At 41.5% G+C, this 22,337-nt stretch overlaps 1 protein-coding gene across 1 annotated transcript in view; it reads right to left on the bottom strand.

The window, feature by feature from the left end:
- The window catches only part of PI4KA (phosphatidylinositol 4-kinase alpha), a 119,026-nt gene extending 96,716 nt beyond the window's left edge, over nt 1-22,310 (bottom strand). Inside the window, 2 exon segments of the mRNA XM_038575976.1 lie at nt 1,665-1,781; nt 22,140-22,310. Coding sequence (XP_038431904.1) covers nt 1,665-1,781; nt 22,140-22,298 — 276 coding nt within the window. The 5' untranslated portion in view covers nt 22,299-22,310.
- Nucleotides 22,311-22,337: the final 27 nt, after the last annotated feature.

Genomic DNA, 22,337 nt, shown 5'->3' with positions numbered 1-22,337 from the left:
CAGGACCCCAGGATCATGACCAGAGCCAAGGGCAGATGCTTAACTGATGGAGCCACACAGGCACCCCTTTATATTTAAATTTAAATAGGACTTTGCAAATAGAAAAGTAGAAATGGTTTTCTTTCTTTTCACATCTATAAATAAATAGGAAGAATAATTAAATACATCTAATTTTGGTGTTTCATGAGGCCTTCGTCAAACAATCTAATTTTCAAAATACCACTCTAAAATTAAAATGCTTATTTTTTCTTTTTTTTAAATGCTTATTTTTTCAAATGTATACTCTGTCAAAAAATATTAATCTTTACTAAAGTTAAATTTCCAGGACACATATTTTTAGATAAATAAAAATTCAAATATCTAACATCTTTATTTTCCTAACATAGCATGATTAAATATGAAATTAAAAGTGATTTTTGATAATGACAAAAATAAACAAATAATAGATTCTGTATTCAGTGACTACCCATTTGCTTCAATTAAACTTGGGAAATTCTAAAAAAAAAAAAAAAAAAAAAAAGCCACATCATTTTTTGTTGGAGCCACAACAACACAACACTGATTTTTAAATTACCTCTAAAAGACACATTAACATGTAATCTAAAACTTATTTTATATCTATCATGGTTTTTAAGATTTTTTTTTTTTTAATTTTTAGGGATGCCTGAGTGGCTTAGTTGGTTAAGCATCCGCCTTCCACACAGGATCATGATCCTGGGGTCCTGGGATCAAGCACCACTTCCAGCTTCCAGCTCCCTGCTCAGTGGGGAGTCTCCTTCTCCCACGCTCTCCTCCTCTCCCCCCACTTGTGATTTTTTTTTTTTCTATCTCTCAAATAAAAGAAACAAATGTTTTTTTTAAAAAAAGATTTTTTTAGGGATGCCTAGGTGGCTCAGCAGTTGAGTGTCTGCCTTTGGCTCAGGGAGTAATCCTGGAGTCCCCGGATCAAGTCCCACATCAGGGTCCCTGCTCCCTCTATGTCTCTACCTCTCTCTCTCTCTGTGTGTCTCCCATGAATAAATAAATAAAATCTTTTAAAAAATAAATAAATAAAATTTTAAAAATTCTTTAAAATTTTTAAGTAATCTCTACACCCAACATGGGGCTTGAACTTACAACCCTGAGATCAAGAATCACATGCTCCACTGACTGCACCAGCCAGGCGCCCCTATATCTATCATAGTTCTAAAAAAGATCATATCATGTCAAAATTATCTCAACGAACACTATCCTTTTGGAAGGAAAAAAAAAATGGTTACTCTGAGTCTGACCAATGAACATTTGACCTCATTATTTTTTTTTTTTAACATTTGACCTTGAAAATCAAGTCCACTCTGGAGGGCACACAATTACTTCACAAAACATTTTAATTAACTTTCTGGCAAAACAAAACACCACAAAAACCAAAAACCACTTTATTTTAACAACTTAATTATTCACACAATTCAAAAAACAAAATGTCCTAAGAGGGTGTACATTAATTATATTAATTAAATTATTCCCACATGTTGCACCCACTCTGCCTCACCATCACTAACCACTTTTATTAGGTTCATATGCATTCTTCTAGTACTGCTTCAGGTAAATATAATCACGTACAAATTTAAATTCTAATTACACTCCTTTTACACTGCAGAAACACTTTTGATGTAATAAAGACTTACTTGAAGATCAGATTCAATGAGGAAAATGCCCAATGCGATCACTGCATCTCTCCGTCTTTCATCCAATTGGAAGATCCCATGGAAGTCTACTGGACACATACAAAGCAGCTTTTGGACCTAGAAAATGATACCAACAACAACAAAAACTCATAGATTAAAAAATATATAAGCCCATATTCAGAACATAGGACATAAACTAGTAGCATAAAATCCCAGTAAGTCTACATAACCATAAGTCATTTTTTTCCAATTCAATAATCATAGAAAGATCATCTCCAGCTTCTGAAATGATCATACACATGCTCGTAAAACATATATGCACTGAGGAACCAGGACCAAGAGTTAAAATAATGCATACATGGAGGAGGTCAAGCACAATAGCTAATGTCTGCAATTCAGAGTCAGAACAGTCACCAGTCTCTGCTGCTCAGTGGTGCCCAAGAGGCTTACCCAAACCTACCTATAGTCACAGTGCTTCCAGAAGGATTCTTTAAAAGATAAAATGTGTGTACAGCACTTAGGACTATGCACAGTATGTACTAGGTGCTCAACAAACAGTATCTGTTGTTACTGGATATACCATTAGAGTGGCTAGCAGAAACAAATGGACAATAAGTCAGCAATTTACTAAATATATGTAAAAATTTGAATTTTTTCAAAACAATCGTAAATGTCTAATATAAAGGAACTAAAAATCTGGATTTATTATGACTAGGAATTAGGTGATGCCAATCTTGAAAATCCCTGCCACAAGAATCTCTGAGCAAACACACCAGGAGGCCCCAATATTGCTGTTCTATTAATGGACACAATGAGAAGTCTCTCATTGTCCTTCATATAGTCTGGTGGGATACTGTTGAGCTACCCAGGCATCCCCCTCCCCTTTTTTTTTCTGGTGGGATGTTTTAATGACAAAGGGCATTCCAGTGTAATGCTTGAGATTTGCCCTGAAAATATCAATCAATTACCATTGCAATTTTAAACAAGAAAGGATGTTTTAAAAGGGCAAATAAACAAGCCAGAAAGAGAAGCACCTTCTAACCTGAAGAGAGACAATATTCTTTGTTTCAGTAATTTTCCTCTTAGGAATGATTGTAAAGAAATAATTAGAGGGGTGCCTGGGCACCTCAGTGGTTGAGCATCTGCCTTTGGCTCAGGTCATGATCCCAGGGTCCCGGAATCAAGTCCCACATCAGGCTCCCCACAGGGAGCATGCTTCTCCCTCCACCTATGTCTCTGCCTCTCTTTCTGTGTGTCTCTCATGAATAAATAAATAAAATCTTTTAAAAAAGAGAGAGAGAAATAGGGGATCCCTGGGTGGCTCAGTGGTTTACTGCCTGCCTTTGGCCCAGGCGTGATCCTGGAGTCCCGGGATGGAGTCCCACGTCGGGCTCCTGGCATGGTGCCTGCTTCTCCCTCCTCCTATGTCTCTGCCTCTCTCTCTCTCTCTCTCTCTCTCTGTCTATCATAAATAAATAAATAAATCTTTAAAAAAAAGAGAGAGAAATAATGAGAAATCTTCAGGCAAAGATTATGTAAATAAAATATTTTCATCACAGTCTTGTGTGTATCAGTTGAAAATCTGAAATAACCTAAATAACATTAGGAAAATAAATTATTACACCACTTGTTGAAACATTAGGTTAAGCTATGAAACTCTGATAGTCAACCAAATTTTTTTTAAGATTTTATTTATTTATTCATAGAGATACAGAGAGAGAGAGAGAGAGAGAGAGAGAGAGAGGCAGAGACACAGGCAGGGGGAGAAGCAGGCTCCATGCAGGAAGCCCGACGTGGGACTCAATCCAGGGTCTCCAGGATCACGCCCCAGGCTGCAGGCGGCGCTAAACCGCTGCGCCACCAGGGCTGCCCTCAACCAAATTTTTTAATAAAAACAATGCTTTCATAAAACTTGACCTAATAATACAGACATTAAAAATAATATTTTTCTAAGACTAAATAATGACATGAACAATGAATAATGACAGAATAATGTTTTAAATGTTCTATAAATTCATAAGAGGAATGATCTAAATTATGACAGAAAAAGTACTAGAAGAAAATACATCAAAATGTTGACAGTTATGAGAGGTAGAATGACCAGTGGTTTTATATTCCTTTTCTTTTTTTTAAGTGGGCTTCAAGCTTGAGGCCAACATGGGGCTTGAACTCACGACCCTGAGATCAAGACCTAAGCTGAGATCAAGTCAGACATAACCGACTGAGCCACTCAGGTGCCCTGAGGTTTTACATTTCTTTGTGCTTTTTTTTTTTTTTTAAAGATTTATTTATTTATTCATTATAGACATAGAGAGAGAGAAAGAGGCAGAGACACAGGAGGAGGGAGAAGCAGGCTCCATGCACCGGGAGCCTGACGTGGGATTCGATCCCGGGTCTCCAGGATCGCGCCCTGGGCCAAAGGCAGGCGCCAAACCGCTGCGCCACCCAGGGATCCCTTCTTTGTGCTTTTTAAATATTTGCCAAAACATGTTCTAGGAGAAAATGTTACAATCAGGGAAAACATGTAAGTTAAAAATACATACATATGGGGGAAAATCCATACTTTTATGATTAAATAGTTAAAAGAGCATAAAGTAACAGGCAAGAGAGGAATGGAAATATTAAATTCCCACTTTTCTTCAATGTCCCTCCATTTTACAGTCAGAGGGGAAAATAAAATACAAAGAGAGCTACAGACCAACCACAATAAAGTGATGGTTTCAGAGACTCCAGACTCTTCCACCAGTGAATCTCACATCCTGACAAAAAGAATAATCTCTCAAGAAACATCCCTATAAATAAGAAATCGAAGAAAGTGGACTTATAGCAGACTGAGTCAATGAGATCCAAAGAATGCTGATTGACCACCATGGAACCAAAGGGAGGAGTCTGAGGCCCTGTCAAAATCTACGTACTTTGTTCTGTGCAATACTTTACCAACACCTTGTTCAAACACACAGAAGATATACAATGCCACATACCTGACAGGTGAAGCTAATGTGCTACAAGATAAAATGGAAACTTGGAACTCCTCAAAATTGTCATAACCTCATTATTATATATAGAAAAAATATGACTGTACACAAAAAGATAACTCAATATCACCACATGCCAAATACATATACACTTAAGATTTTAAATATTTTTGCTCTCAGTCCTTTTCTCTGTCCCTAGAGATTGCAAGTCTTCTTACCTAAGGACTAGTAATCCTTTCTCTTGAAAATATTTATGTAATATGTTGTACCTGCTTGGCTATTTAATAAGGTAAGATTGTTTTCTGTCTTTGCAATCTCTTAACAGATTGCTTGTGATGCACATCATGTCCTGGTTTAATGCTTATTCAATAACTACTACCTTCTGTGGAGAGGGCTTCTCTACTACCTTCGTGGAAAGCACTTGGGAAATTTTTTTTTTTAATTTATTTATTTTTTATTTTTTTTTATTTATGATAGTCACAGAGAGAGAGAGAGAGAGAGAGAGAGAGGGGCAGAGACACAGGCAGAGGGAGAAGCAGGCTCCATGCACCGGGAGCCCGACGTGGGATTCGATCCCGGGTCTCCAGGATCGCGCCCTGGGCCAAAGGCAGGCGCCAAACCGCTGCGCCACCCAGGGATCCCGCACTTGGGAAATTTTGTTGGGAATTATATTTCCCCAGCAATAGTGCCTGAAGGACTATTTTTAATGGGGTGATCAGAAAAGACCTAAGAAGGTGCCCATTAAAATGAGATCTGATTAAGAAGGAACCAGCCAGGACAAATCAGGCAAAAGCATTCTGGCAGAGGCCACTGGAGAGGCAGAATAATGGGAAAGAAAAAGTGGGGATGTACAGAAGTCCAAGTACGGGCAGAAACTGGGAGCCTGGTTTGTACTGTAATAGCAATAGAGCCAAGGTGGTGCACATTAAAAACCCCAGTTTAGAACTGAGGTTTGGAAGAATCCTTCTGGCCGCCGCATGAAAAATGCATTTGGGAGGACAAGAGTGAAACCACAGAGAGGTCAGGAGATGCTTCAGTAGGCCAGGCAAAGATGGTAATGATCAAAACAGACAGAAACAGTCCAGCTCAGGATGTTTCAGCGGAAGATTATAAGACTTGATGATGGACAACATGTGGAAGCGAGGGAAAGACTGGGTTGCCACTCGAAAAAGTACCTGAAGATGATGCAGGATGATGTGGGGTCTGAGAACTATTCCATACAAGAAGCAGTTAAGAAGCAACATTTAGCCTGGAGACAATAAGACTATAGATAAATACAACTGCTGTCTTCATGTATTTGAAGGGTTCCAGTAACGTCATCAGTAATATCTACCCCTATTTGTGCAACAGTTATTAGTGCATTTATCTGTCCACTAATCTGCAAGCTCCCGGGAGGCACAAAATCATCTCTTATCTTCGTATCTCTGTCTTCTACACTGGGGACAAGCGCTAAGACAGACACACTCACTCTCCCCCAGGATGCAGGCCTGCCTCTATTCTTAGTTTTTGCTCAGACTTCATTGGCCAGTGTGGCAGGTTCTCTTCTCAATCCAGGCTGCCAGCCTATTCTGGCACTTGCCCCAGAGGGGAGGCAAACCCCAAGGTCTCTTCATTTACATCAAGCATAAGAACTAGATTTCTCCTCACAGGGCAGATGTTCTGGATTGGGTTTCATTTCCTGTTTGCTTTTTCCTTTCTTTTTTAGGCATTACACTCTGGAAACTAATACTCAGAGTGGATGTAAACATGAGCTCTAGCAATATCCCAGGATAAGAATTCCCCATCAGGAACATGTTTAAACCCTGCTGCTCATGTAGCTGTCACCCTACCTGGTAGAGACATCTGAAGGCAGCACAATTTTTACCATTCTTGTCTCCATCTTAAATCCCCAGAGGAGCTCTGGGCTATTCTTTTTTTTTTTTTTCTTTTTAAAGATTTTATTTATTTATTCATGAGAGACAGACAGAGAGAGAGAGAGAGAGAGAGAGAGAGAGAAGCAGAGACACAGGCAGAGGGAGAAGCAGGCTCCATGCAAAGAGCCCGATGTGGGACTCGATCCTAGGTCTCCAGGATCACACCCCAGGCTGCAGGCGGCGCTAAACCGCTGCGCCACGGGGCTGCCCAGCTTTGGGCTATTCTGACTTCAAACCTTCCTCTCTATCTCCACTTAATTAAAAATATATAAATAGAAATCATTTGTGACAATTTAAGATTACTCTAAAAGCTAGACACGCAGTTTTAAAATGTGAAGGAAAGATACCAAAAAGAACTAATAAACCACTTAGAGACCTACATAATAATTCAGGAATGCATGAACCACATCTGTGTGGCAGGCAGAACAATGGCCTGCCCAAAGATGTCTGTGTCCTAATTCCTGGAACCTGTGAGCATGTTACCTCCCATGGCAAATGGATGTAATTAGGTTGCAGATATAAACAGGTTAAAAGGACTTTGAACTGAAGAGATTATTCTAGATTATTTCAGTGAGACCAATGTACGGGAGAGGCAAAAGAGGAGGTGAGAGTGACAGGATGTGAGGGCTTGGCCCCACATTGCTGGTGTTGAAGATGGAAGAAGAGGCTATGATCGAGGAATGTAGGGATCTCTAGAAGCTATAATGGCAATGGTTGTCCCCTGGAGTCTCAAGGAAGGTATATAGCCCCGCCATCACCTCTTTAGTCCAGTGACACCAGTGTTGGGCTTCTAATCTATAGAACTGCAAAACAATAAATTAGTGTTGTTCTAAACCACTAAGTTTGGGCAGCCGAGGTGCTCAGTGGTTTAGCACCGCCTTCAGCTCAGGGCGTGATCCTAGAGACCCTGGATCGAGTTCCAGGTCAGGCTCCCTGCATGGAGCCTGCTTCTCCCTCTGCCTGTGTCTCTGCGCCTCTCTCTCTCTCTGTGTCTCTCATGAATAAATAAATAAAATCTTAAAAAAAAAAAAAACCACTAAGTTTATGGTAATTTATTACAGCTACAATAGAAAACTAACACAATTGGTCATAGAATATTATACAAAACTCAAGACCTAGACTACCTATCCAGCAAGATATAAACATTACTAATCAGATTATAGGCAATACTTAATTCCATCTTTTTTTTTTCCCTGTAATTTCCATTGGGAACATTGTTAATTAACTTTAGAATCAGAAATTTTTAAAAAAAATTTTAAATACTGCAAACAACTTTGCTATTAATGCATTTATCTATCTATTTATCTCTCTAACTGGGGGGTGGGGCAGGGGGAAGAGGCGAGAGAATCTCAACAGGCTCAGTGTAGAGCCTGATCCCACGACCCCAAGATCATAACCAGAGCCCAAAACACGAGTCAGACACTCAACCAAATGAGCCACCCAGGCACCCCAATGCATATCTTTTTTTTTTTTTTTAGTATTTTATTTATTTATTCATGAGAGACACAGAGAGAGAGACAGAGATAGAGGCAGAGACACAGGCAGAGGGAGAAGCAGGCCCCACACAGGAAGCCCGATGCGGGACTCGATCCCGGGTCCCCAGGACCACACCCCGGGCCGCAATGAGCCACCCAGGCACCCCAATATCTTATTTTTAAAAGGATGATAATATTTATACTCTGAAAGCTTGAAAAATAAGAGAAAAGTGTATAGAGTTTCAAAGAATATAATCTGGGTAATCCAAGAACAAAGAAGTAATGTAAAACTGAAAGAAAATCTAAGTCAAATAAGCTAAACAGATATCTTCTACAGACAACAGTCTTATAACTTAATTCCAACATCTCACTATCAGTAAATCAATTCCTATTTATTTATATTTTAAAGATTCTTAATTAATTTCTATACCCATTGTGAGGTTCAAATTTACAACCCTGAGATCAAGAGTCACGTGCTTTACTAACTGAGCCCGCCAGGCACTCCAAAACAACTCCTATTTAACTACAACTTCCCAGAGAGTCTCAATTCAAGAAGAAAAGTTTTTCTGTTTTGAAGGAACAAGAGATGCAGCTATGCCAACCCTGACAAAGACACCTGTGGCTACATAACAACAGACATGGCAAAAAGTGAAGCAGGTAGCACCTGAAACAAGAGACTCGAGCATATAAAGTTTAAATTCACAAAATGGCCTTGAAAATATTTCACAGCTCTACGTGAATAAAACCAAACTTTTAAAATCACTCATTAGAAAAAAAAAAAGGAAGGAAGGAAGGAAGGAAAGGAAAGAAAGAAAAGAAAGAAAAAAATTCACAGGACAAATGGAATTTAACACTGAGCTTTTCTTGGTGTAGTTTCTGTAAAAACATCTAGAATCCATGCGAGTTCTACTACTAGACTGAAATGACGTTCACCTGGGCTTCAGACCTGCGGCCCTCTAGTAACTCCCAAATGTACACAGAATTGGAGACGGAGAGCCAGAAGAAATTGCACATTTATCTGCCAAATGTCCCCTTTCAGGTAGATCATGTGTAATCTTATCCTTGTTTATAGGCTAGGCAACTAGGCCCAGATAGGTTAAGTACAAACTTAGACAACAGGCTCTTAACTAGACCCTCTCTCTGACTTTTGTCTCTCTCTACTCCAATATCACCACTGCGGGCCCACAACCTTCAACAGCTCCCCATCCCAGTGAACACTCAATTCACCCTCCCAACCTGGCAATGAAGGTCTTTCCTGATTTCCCCCCAAAACTGGCCCCAAATACAGTGCTTACTTCTCCCTGCCTGGCTTCTTCCATGTTCTTCACTCATCTGCGACATTTCGTTCGATCTGCCTATCTCCCTATAAAAATTCTACCCATCCAAGATCCATCTCAACTATCTCCCACTTCTCAAAGCTTATCCAGACAGCAGCAATGTGCTATGATCTTTCCCACTGCATCTCCCAATAGCCCATCAAGAGCAATGTACTTGATAATTATCTTGAGATAATTATCTTTTTTTAAAAAAGATTTTATTTATTTAAGACAGAGAGAGCACAAGTGAGGAGGAGGAGGAGCAGCAGAGGGAGAGGGAGAAGCACACTTCCTGCTAAGCAAGGAGCCCGATGCAGGGCTCAATCTCAGACCCTGAGATCATGACCTGAGCCAAAGGCAGATGCTTAACAACTGAGCTACCCAGGCACCCCGAGAGAATTACTTTTTTAAAAAAATATTTTATTTATTCATGAGAGGTACAGAGAAAGAGAGAGAGAGAGGCAGAGACACAGGCAGAAGGAAAAGCAGGCTCCACACAGGGAGCCCGATGCGGGACTTGATCCCGGGACTCCAGAATCACGCCCTGGACCGAAGGGAGGTGCCAAACTGCTGAGCTACCCAGGGATCCCTGAGAATTATCTTTTTAAAAATCTTATTTTGGAGTTACTTGAATACTTATCTTCCACTCACTGCAGACAGGACTATATCCCCCTTATCCTATATCCACTGCACCCTACACATTCCATAAACTTAACTATTTAGGGGAACTAAAGTGGCCAATGTGACAGGGATTTAATGGGAGGAGAAGGAAAGGAAAAAGAAGAAGATCACTAGAATCTAGTCTTCCTATTGTAGGGTTTTAACTATGTTGTGACATTTGTCATAAAATCAGTACTGAGCACAGTGCTGGCATGCAATTGGCATTGAACAAATATTTGCAGCAGCATCAAACGAATGGAGGGATGGATGAAAGAATAATCGAATGAAGTCATATATAATATACAGTCACAGCCTCACAATCCTTATGATCTAGCCAGAGTTACACAACCAATAAAAATGACACAACTAGTGAAGAATGCAAGCCAGAAACCAAATGATGATGGGCCCTGAAAGCCTGGCTCTAGGTCTAGGCTCTGATGCAAAATGCCCTTGGAAACTGGGACTCGGGATCCCTGGGTGGCGCAGCGGTTTGGCGCCTGCCTTTGGCCCAGGGCGCGATCCTAGAGACCCGGGATCGAATCCCACATCGGGCTCCCAGTGCATGGAGCCTGCTTCTCCATCTGCCTGTGTCTCTGCCTCTCTCTCTCTCTCTCTCTCTGTGACTATCATAAATAAATAAAAATTAAAAAAAAAAAAAAAAAGAAACTGGGACTCTTATGAAGAGGGAAAAAAAAAAAAAAAGTGAAGACTTAAAACCAGGTCCTACTGAAGTCATCACATATCAGATAAGGGAAAACCAGTTCTGGTGGGTTCCAGTATCTAAATACTGGAAGCTAACAGTTACTGAGCATTTATCACATGTGAGGTGCTGGTTTGTACGATCTCCTCTAATCCTCACAACAGTACACTGAGTAGTTATTATTTATTATCCCCATTCTAAGGATGAAGAAACTGAGACACAGAGAGGTCACTGTCCTAATGCAGAATAATGCATTAATACTATAATTTTTAAAATGAAAAAAAAAACTAATTTATTTTCAGAATTTTGCAACAAACTAACAGGTTCATTGTTTTTAGAGGGCAGAGTAGATCCCATCATTGTAAGAGGTCACTAAACTTAAATCTGACAGAGATGGCCAGGGTTACTTCCATTTATAAAAAGGATCCAGAGGGGCTCTGGGCAACACTTTGAGATCAATAAGCCAACGGACAGCAAGGAGGCTATAAAGGTAACTTGCAAAGAACTTTCGACAATATATTTTTTTAAAGATTTTATTTACTTACTCATGAGAGACACAGAAAGAGAGGCAGAGACACAGGCAGAGGGAGAAGCAGGCTCCATGCAGGGAACCCGATGTGGGACTCAATCCCAGGATTCAATCCTGGGACTCCAGGATCACGCGCTGAGCCAAAGGCAGACACTCAACCGCTGGGCCACCCAGGCGTCCTTGACAATATTTTTTTTAACTCAAGGCCATTAAAAAACAGAGACCAGGGCACCTGGGTGGCTCAGTCGGTTAAGCATCCAACTCTTCATCTCAGCTCAGGTCTTGATCTCAGGGTCATGAATTCAAGCACCAGTGTGGAGCCTACTTTAAAAAAAAAAAAAAAAGAGAGAGAGAGAGAGAGAGAGAGACCACAAGGTGAATTTAGACTGCCAAAGGAAGGAAATGCCAAACCAAAGAGAAAACAAGATGCCCTCACAAGTCTGGATGACTGGGCAGAAAACTGCAGATGAAAAGTCAAACATAACAGTGGGTGTAGGTAAGGTATTTAGGTCAAAATAAAGCCACTCTAATAGCATTACAAGCTGGCTAATTAAACAATTTTTTAAGAGTACAACTTTTGTTATCTGAAACTTCTGGGAATAGTCTTTCTGGAGAGAAAGAAAATTCCCTGAGAACTAGAGATTAAGCTTTAAGTATTAGTGGCAGTGTTTTGTTAAATCCATTTTTTAATTGTTTTTCTCAAATGTACTGTCCCCATGGAGAACACTGAACATAAGCTAACCTTTGTTGTTGTTGTTGTTTTTAAGATTTTATTTATTTATTCATGAGAGACAGAAAGAGACAGAGATATAGGCAGAGAGAGAAGCAGGATCACAACCTGAGCCAAAGGCAGACGCTGAACCACTGAGCCACTCGGGCATCCCTATGTGTGCCTTTACAAGCAATGAGTGAGTTTGTTTCTTGAGCCCTGCTCATGTGCCTGGTAGGGTACAGTACATACAAATGCACATCTGTGATTCCTGACATATCATTTCAATAGGCAATGATCAGGGTAGCTCCACAGAGTTGGGAGGTTGTGATTTTCACTCCAACTCTGCTGCTTCTTACCTAAGTGACCCCAGATAACGACAAAACCCACCTGAACATCTCGAACTTTGTATTTCCTTCTGTAAAATGTGGACAAAACACCAAGCATATGTGTGTGTGTGTATATACACCTATATATGGAAATCCACAGAATCTTGTTGATGTTGTAAAACTATGCAAATATTGGCAAGTCATCCCCCCTCAAGCTTCAGTTTTCTCACATATAAGAGGATAAACAGATAGTTTTTTGCAACGTATGCTCTAGCAATAAAATCCTGTCCAAGAACCACCTATAATCATGAGAGAATAACAGGACCTGGGTTTAACTTCCTGCCATAAAACAACTAGGAAAACAAATAAATATATGAAACCACTGATTTCACACACTGGACAAGTAGCACAGGTCTATAATACCTGAGAGACAGGAAACAAAGTAAGCCCTATGACTGCCTGGTTTTCTGCCAGAAGACACATCTCAGACCACGGCATAGGAAAGGGCATTCCAAGCATCATGATGGTCTAAGTGGAAGAGACAGAAAAAGAGTACAGGAAGTCTAAAGTAGCTAGAAATTCTGAAGAGGAGAGAGCTAAACAAAAAACGCTCCAAAAATCATAACAGAGTTCCCCTGAATCTTGGATGGATACTAGACATACCAGTATAGTTGATATTCCATGAAGATGGAAAACAACCACCAGGAAACTGTGAGCTGAATGGCTCCAAGAGCACATACAGAGCTGAGAGGTATCTGAGTTACTCCCACCCAGAGCAGAAAGCCCTCAAAGCATTCAGTAGAGACCTCAAGAGGACCGCACCACAGCAGTGGAGTTAGTTAAACTAACCCTGTAGCAAAAGCTATTATAGACCTGCCCTAACAAAGTTTTAAAGTTAGCTTTGTAATAGATGCAGAAAAAGCATTTGAAAAAAATTCCACAGTACTTCACAATAAAAAACACTCAGCAAACTAGAAATAGGAGGGAATTGGAGGGCCTGGGTGGCTCAGTGGGTTAAGTGTCCAACTTTTGATTTCAGCTCAGGTCATAATCTTGGGATTGTGAGACTGAACTCTGTGATGGGTTCTGCACTGGGCATGGAGTCTGCTTAAGATTCTCCCTCTCCCTCTTCCTTTGCCCCTACCCAGGTCGAAAAGAAAGAAAAGGAAAAAAGAAAAGAAAAGAAAAGAAAAGAAAAGAAAAGAAAAGAAAAGAAAAGAAAAGAAAAGAAAAGAAAAGAAAGAGAAAAGAAAAGAAAAGAAAGAAAAGAAAAGAAAAAGAAAAGAAAAGAAAAGAAAAGAAAAGAAAAGAAAAGAAAAGAAAAGAAAAGAAAAGAAATAGAAGGGAACTTGATAAAGGGCATCTATAAAAAACTCACAACTAACATCATATTTACCAGTTAAAGGCTGAAAGTTGCCCCCCCTATCAGGACAAGACAAAGATGTCCACTCTCACTGTCTCCATCTAGTATTATTCTGGAGGTTCTAACCAGGACAATGAGACAAGAAAATGGAAAAAAATGCATTTGGTTTCAAAAAGAAAAAGCAAAGCTATATTTACAGATGGCATAATCTTGTACATAGAAAAAATCCTAATAAGTATTAGAACTAAAAGCAAGTTCAGCAAGGTTGCAGGAACAAGATCAATATAAAAAAAGTCAACTGCAACTATTAGGGTTTCAGTCTTACAAGATGAAAGAGTTCTGAAGATGGATAGTGGTGATGGTAGTAAAACATTATAAATGTATTCATCAACACCATTTACTTTGGCTTCTTGGCACTTGTTAGCATTTTCAATTACATTTTCTTACAGTTTTTTGTTTAATGACAGCTCCATGACAGTAAGACGATGTCTACTCATTTTTCCCTCTAATGGGCTCCTTCAAGGCCTGGCATACAGCAAGCCCTCAAAGATAAAAATGAATGAATGAATGATCAAACAAATGTCACCATCGTTTGCTTTATAATGGTACATATAGCTTGGTTTCCCTGAATCCAGACCTCCAGACCAGCCTTACACATAGAAATAGTCAGGAAAAGAGAACAGCTTCAGCAGCAAAGATAGAGCCACTCAGACTAAGTAAGTAGGGCAGCCCTGGTGGTTCAGTGGTTTAGCGCTGCCTTCAGCCCAGGGCCTGATCCTGGAGACCCAGGATCGAGTCCCACTCAGGCTCCCTGCATGGAGCCTACTTCTCCCTCTGCCTGTGTCTCTGTACCCACCTCCCTGTGTCTCTCATGAATAAATAAAATTTAAAAATATATATACAATTCTTTAAAAAAAAAAAAAGAATTAAGTGAATAAATGCAAGTGAGATTTGAGGATTTTTGCCTCAACTCATATAAACTAAAGTACTGTTCTGGCCAGCTTGGCAATTGTGGATGGGTGTTGATGGAAAAAGGCCAAACCTTTTTCCAAAATGCCAAGATGGATGAGAGAAGTAAATACAAAAACAAATAAATATATAAGTAATGAAGAAAATGAAGTGCACAGATACATTTCAGCAATTTAAATCAGGGATGGGAATAGCTGCTGATAGAAGGGATTGGAGGCAACCACATCTCCACTAGGTACAAACTGCAAACAGATAGTAGAAGAGAACATCTGCAGTAAGGAGTCAGAAATAGAACATTTCTGCCCTCTGGGGGAGCAAACAGCTAGTGACACATCAATTCTGAGAATCCCTAAGGACATGGAGATAAACAATGCAGCCATAATCTTAACGCACATTACTCATGGCCCTGAAATATTCATGAGCTCTTTAATGTCTCATCAATTCAATCCAAACTCTAAGTCTGAGACTACCTATGAAGCCACCTGCTTTCTTCTCATTCTCATCTATACTCTTCCCTTTAAATATACTATATTTCTGATGAACCCTATTGCTGCTGTTCTTCATTTTCCTCTGTATTTTACTCTCTGTTCTATCTGAAATGACCTTCCCTTGCCAACCACTGGTGGCATTTACAAATGTCCATCCCTATCACTTTCCGGCCTTCCTTATTCAAAATCTCAGCTGAAAGTAACCTCCCGGCAAGTACCAACAATACTTTTACTTTCTTAGAGCATGTTTCACTCTTTTACCCTTCTATTACATTTTTACTACCCATCAAGAACCATAGAGAAAAGGCTTGGGGCCTGAAGAAAAAATTATCTGTACCTCCCATTGTCACACCAGTAGAATGCAAAATGGGTAAATATCTTCCCAGAAGAGTTCTATTGAAAAGCCATATGGTTCACTACCACTTCCTTTATGGACAGCCCCCCACCTATCACTGCTTCTACTTACTTGTAAATTAGTTGAGGGTCAGAATTATGTGCACACCTAGTAGACAAAACTGTTGAAAGATACCCAGAGCATAAACAGCTAGAAGCCAGTATCTAAGCAACTGCAAGTATGAAGAGAAACCTGAATTCAAGTTTCCACACAGCAGAAAACAAGAGCACAATATCACATGACCACTTCTACCTTGTAGGTTTTTTGGTTGTTTAATTCATAATTTAACATAGCCAACCATGATCAAATATCATTATCTTAAAATCAAAAGAATAAGACTCCCTCTTATGCTTGCAGAATTGTCAGAAAAAAGTAAATAAAATCCAACAACAACGCTATAGATAAATATACATGAGTTGTCTTGCTGATGCTATCTACCATAACTAAGTACAGTCCTTTGAAAACAGTTGTGCAATAAACATCAAGACCCATCCACAATTTAACAGAAGAATGTGATTCAGAAGAAGACAAGACTCTAGTTGTACAAACATGCTATTTTACAAGGGAAAAACTAGGCAGCGTAAATAGAGAAAGGTTTAATTATGATCTATCAATACAAAATATGATATGTAGCCATTAAAATAATAAATATAGGCTATTTTTTAAACTCTTTTTTTTTAAGATTTTATTTGTTTATTCATGAGAGGCACAGAGAGAGAGAGAGAGAGGCAGAGACACAAGAAGAGGGAGAAGCAGGCTCCATGCAGGGAGCCCGATGTGGGACTCAATCCTGGGTCTCCAGGATCAGGCCCTGGGCTGAAGGCAGCACTAAACCGCTGAGCCATCCGGGCTGGGCTGCCCAATAGGCTTTTTTTTTTTTTTTTTTTTTTTTTTAAAAAGCAATAACATAAATATAGCTAAAGACTAAAAAGGAAATCTAAGAAATTAAAATGCTAATGTATTCGGGTTATGGGGTGAATTGTGTCCCTCGCCCCCTAAATTCATATATTGAAATCCTCATCTGCAAGTACCTCAGAATGTGACTGTATTTGGACAAAGGGTTTTTAGATGAGTGAGCCAGTCCTATCAATCTAATATTCTTATAAAAAGAGATTATAATACAAAACGACAGAGAGGAAAGACTATGTGAAGGCACATGAAGACAGCTATCTACAATCAAAGAGAAAGGCTTCAAAAGAAATTAACACTACTGACAGCTTCATCTTGGATTTCTAGCATCCAGAATTATGAGAAAATAAATTTCTGCTGTTTAAGTCATTGTGATCTTTGTTACAATAGCCCTACCAAACTAATACGGTTAATGTGGCATGATTACAGGTAAAGATTTTTTTCTTCTTCCAATTTTTTCTCAAAATATATTAGATCTGGTTTAACAACAGTGGTTCTAGCATCATGAATTTTCTCTACGGACACTAATTTTCCCTCCTCTTACTCTATAGATGGTTGTTTTTCGCATGGCCTCACAAAGGAAAGGGAGTGAGGATGGAAATTTTCAGCTTCACAAGGCTGAAAAAAAATGCCAATATCATGATTTTCACTCCAAGGCAAACCACTCTAAAGGAGTAGATAATCATGCACCTTCAGAAAGCCCTGAGCGTCAGGACATACATTCCTCTAATTAGAGATGAGAGTTAACCAGCACTTCTGGAGCACATCTCTCCATCAGGAAGGCTCTGGCCTGTCCCTAATGCTGCAGTGCCATTTAAATACCACACTGAGGACAGCACGGGTGGCTCAGGCGGTTTAGTGCCACCTTTGGCTCAGGGTGTGATCCTGGGGACCCGGGATAGGGTCCCACATAGGGCTCCCTGCATGGAGCCTGCTTCTCCCTCTGCCTGTGTCTCTGGCCCTCTCTCTCTCTCTGTCTCTCATGAATAAATAAATAAAATCTTAATAAATAAATACCACATTGAGTTAGCTAAGACACTTCAAGATTCTGGCATTCTAACTGAAGAAAAGAGGATATTTTAAGACACGGGAAAATATTCTGATCAAAGCCTCCTGAGGGTGGGAAGGGCAAAGAATGCTGCCTACTTTTCAGCTCTGTCAGGAACTCTTCATGTCCCAGGGTTCAGGGTCCATTAGTATGATACAGGCCAGACAAGGAAAGGCAGGAACAGGTAATCAAGATCCTAGGTACAGAGGAGTATAAGTAGGCAGATCCAGGAGGAAGCTAGACAGAGGCAGCTCAGTACCATTCTGAAGACAAATGAGAATGAGGAAAGCAGAGCAAGACTAGCAGGCAGAAAGAAATCAGAGAGTAGGAGACTGGAAGCCAACCATACATGGAGATTCCACTACAGACAGTACTCTCTTGTCTATTTCTCTCCTCTCACCTTTCTCCGAGAAGGAGAGGGCTGCATGGGATGTGATCTAGAGGGACACTGATGGTGTCTTCAGGATAGCCCTCAATCCTGGGGGTGGGTCTTATGACTGCGGCTCCAGTGTTAGAGCAGCCTAGCAGGAAAAGGTCAAAGCTCAGCTACAGATCAGAGAATAGATACCAAGGGTTTGACTATCTGAACATGGCAGGAGTCTGGTCACCGGACGTGGGATACAAGAGTAGATGGGGTACTTGTAGTAAGTCTGACTTGATGCTAATCACCCGAGCAATCTCATTATTAACAGTGTTTCTTATTGATTTGGCCTACCTACCATGTACTAATTAACAGTAGGTGCTCAACAAATGTTTTCTGAATGAAAGAGTGAATTAATTAAAGGAAAAGTAAAATTTACTTAGACAATAGGCTAAGTTTCACAGCCTGGGATCAGAGTGGGTGAGTGGAGTAAGGAAACACCACTGTGGCATATAGTCAGATAAAGACAGGGAAAGTTATGTCGTTAATGTTCCCCAAGTGTCATAAAAGCAGGTCAGGGCTGCCTGAGTTACTAATGTCTGAGCTGAGATGTCAGGTCTAGCTCAGAAAACTGAGCTGTCCTCAGCTCAACCCTATCTGGACCAAGCCTTCTCTCTGGAAAAAAATAAAGAAGAAGAAGAAAAAAAAAAAAAAAAAAGAAACAAATAAATGAGAAAAAGAGGTTTTTCAACACTCATCTCCCCACTTAAATCCTCACCTTCATTATCCTGGGTACTCAGAAATTCCTTTACTCTAAAGAACCTCAAAAATACTTCCCTAGGAATGCTGAGGGCTTATTGTCAATTGTTTCAAAGTAGTGGAATGTAGTGAGCAGCCATATATTATAAGACTAAATAGTAACAATGATCCCTAGCATAATCAAGTCTCAGGATCCCAGAGGAGGATAAGAGGAATCCATGTATATCTGATGAATCAGCCATCTACAGAAGCCTTCTCTAAGAAAGAAATTATTTCAAGGTCCCTAAGACCACTCACACATACATAGTTGTACTCGTCACTAAATTACAGTAAATTATACTAGTTTATCAGCAAGAGAAAAAGACAGGTGGAATCTAGAGAAACCTGTGCATGGGCGTCTTCATGTTCTCTCCCTCCTGTAAAGGTATACACCAAGCATGCTCCCTTCTAAAGCAGCAATGTAGTAACATGAATGCTATGTTTGTACCTAGGGATGTCCATTAGAGACACAGCACCTAAGATTTTTATTGATAGACACAGGCACTGTCTGCCTAGCAACCGTCAAAACTCCAGATTCCCAGGAGGAAAGCAGGTGTCAATATAAACCATATTGTTTGTACAAAGAGTCTAGGCACAATGAACCACCCCTATCAGGGAATGGAGGGAACAGTTCAAGTGTCAAGTTCCCAGATGTGAGCCAAGGCCCAACATTGCAAGCAACCCCTTCTGAAGACTGCAGCCTCAAGCTGGCTCGGTTAAGTCTTTTCTAAAGTGACTTGTAGGGGGATCCCTGGGTGGCTCAGTGGTTTAGCCCCTGCCTTCGGCCCAGGGCATGATCTTGGAGACCTGGGATCGAGTCCCACACTGGGCTCCCTGCATGGAGCCTGCTTCTCCCTCTGCCTGTGTCTCTGCCTCTCTCTCTCTCTGTGTGTCTCTCATGAATAAATAAATAAAATCTTTAAAAAAATAAAAATAAAGTGACTTGTAAATGTTGCCAAAGAAGCTGAAGTACCTCCCAAACTAAGAGATGGTACTGGGGAGCTGTGAACCTAAAAGCTGTATTAATTATTTGTATATCTTAATTTTGACAACCAAAGCAGTTACTATCAGATACAAAGCTAACAATGCTGCAATTACAGAATGTTCTTTTGATTATGGAAGAAGACTAAAGCAAGCCAGTTGAGCTTAAGGTGCATTTCTCAAGAGTTACTGAGTAGGAAAGGGTACCCTGCTAAAGCCGCAGGACTGTCTTCACCCAATTCCCTACAATCTCTCCTCTTCTCCAAGTCCAGCAAACAAACTTCTGATATGCTTTTTGGTCCTCCCACTAAGAAGAGAATGTGCTGACTAGCTGGCATGAATTTGTTTGTTTTTTGTTTTAAATATTTTATTTATTTATTCGCGAGAGACACAGAGAGAGAGAAAGAGAGAGGCAGAGACACAGGCAGAGGGAGAAGCAGGTTCCATGCAGGAAGCGTGACACGGGACTCGATCCCAGGACTCCAAGATCAAGGCCTGGGCCGAAGGTGGTGCTAAACTGTGAGCCACCTGGGCTGCCCATTTTTTTTTTTTTTTTTTTAAAGGCTGGCATGAATTTGATTTGTTAAGCCAGCACTGTGGTCCATCAGTCAGGCTCATGTAATGCTCACAGTTCTCAATCATTAGGTACCAGGTGCCTGCCTGCCTTTAGTTCTGTCATTTTGTTGATCTTCATAACCTCTTAACACATACTGTTCATGTATTTTGCAGAAGAAAGCAAAGTTCAGATTGGGGAACTCACCTACCCAGAATCACACTAATATAAGCAAATGATACGGGATTTAAATTCAGGTATTCATATCTCTAGAACTCATGTACTTTCTCCTGAATTCCTCCTTCAATTAGAAGTCAAGTTGGCATCAATCTCCCAGGACCTGTTCACCCTACAGGTAAGTTAGAAATCAGATTTAAGAACCCACAAAGCCAAGGACACTATGCAGAGAGCCTAATACAGCATTTCAGCCTCACCCTCACCAGGGCCACAAAACGACTCTCAACTGCAGCAGATGGGTCTCCAGTCTCTACCACTTTTCTCCTACTCTTAGACGACAGATCTCTTTGTACCTGCCAGAAAGCTGCATCGGAAAAAAACAAAAAACAAAAAACATCGCATAGGGTGTCTCGGTGACACAGCTGATCCAGCAGCCAGCTCTTGGTTTCAGCTGGGGTCCTGATCTCAGGGTCATGAAATCCAGCCCAGCTCTGAAGTCCGCAGTCCACCTAAAACTCTCTAACCTTCTCCCTCTACCCCTCCAGATCATGCATATGCTCTCTCTCTCCCTCTCTCTAATAAATAAATCTTAATTTTATTTTTTTTAAGATTTTATTTATGTATTCATGAGAGAGAGAGAGAGAGAGAGAGGCAGAGACACAGGCAGAGGGAGAAGCAGGCTCCATGCAGGGAGCCTGATGTGGGACTCGATCCCGTGACTCCAGGACCACCTCCTGGGCCAAAGGCGGCGCTAAACCGCCAAGCCACCCAGGGATCCCCTAAATCTTAATTTTAAAAAAGAGAAAGGAAAAAATGAATACCACCCCTTCAGTCCTAACACCCCATAATTAATCTCATCACAGGTTGGTTGGGGAGGAAAGCTGATGTTTACTGCTCACCCACTCTACGGAAGGCCCTTTATGCTTGAATTCGTTTACTCCTCAAGAACCACTGCATTTCACCCATAAGGAAACAGGCTCTCAGAGTTGAAATAACTTGCCCAAGTTATATTATGGGAGGACCAAGAGAGAAAGTGCGGGGAACAAACAGGTCTGACTCTAAAATCTGGGTTCTTTCCACCAGTGGAGGCACACCTTTGAGTTTCCTTTCACCTTTCTCCCGAGGCAAAGAAAGTCCCCCCGGCATCAATTCGCCTTCCTCCTCTGAAGCAATCCTGAATTCAATCCTCTGCCCGCTGACACTTCATTCCTCCTCGCTGCCACCATCCCTCTTCAAAACACCATCTCCTACCAGTCTAATGCCCCCTCTAGACTCACAGAAAGACAACGCGCCGATCTGCATTTCAGAAGCTCTTTCAGATGTACTGTTTCATCCTCCCTTCACAGCAGCGTGAGGCGGGCAAAGCAGGTAAGCACCCCCCTCCTCGCCCCCCACCCCCCTTTACGAGAACAGCATCTCTCCAAGGTCACGGAATAAGCAGCAGAGGAAGTCGGGAGCTGAGCCCCTAGGGTTCGACTCTGGTCCTTTGCTCTTCCCACAGCTTCTCCCTGCCTGCCGCCCCCGCCCCTGCGATGTCACAAGGTGCCTCCTTGGCTCAAACCCCGGCCTGTGGCTCAGGTCCCTCTCGCGCCACCGACCCGCCAAGTCCCCGTCTGCCCTGCGCACTCCTTGCCCAAACCACCCCGTTACCCACCTCTCTCTTCACCGGCGATCTCCACCCACGGGCCTCCTCACCACCCCCCGTCCTGTCACAGGCAGCTGGCGAGCCCTGTTCAGCCTCCCACAGACCCTCGCCCCGCCGATCACCCGCTTTGCCGCCCCGAACCCCCTTCTCCTGTCAGCCCGAGGCCCGGGCGGCCAAGGCTACCTTCTCCAAAGACGCCGGTCTCTGCACGGCCAGGGAGCGGGCCAACGACAGGACCGTGTTGAAGTAGAAGCCCCTCGAGGAGCTGGAGCCGGAGCTGGAGCCGCCGCCGCCGCCGGAGCTGCCGCCGCCCCCTCCCCGGGCCGCGGCAGCCGCCATCATCGCGCGCGCGGCGGCGCTGCCCGCGGGCTCCTCGCACCC

Source organism: Canis lupus, chromosome 26, assembly GCF_011100685.1.
Source record: "Canis lupus familiaris isolate Mischka breed German Shepherd chromosome 26, alternate assembly UU_Cfam_GSD_1.0, whole genome shotgun sequence".
Taxonomy (NCBI): Eukaryota; Metazoa; Chordata; class Mammalia; order Carnivora; family Canidae; genus Canis; species Canis lupus.
Note: the sequence above shows the minus strand (reverse complement) of the source record. Positions and strands in the feature narration are given on the sequence as shown.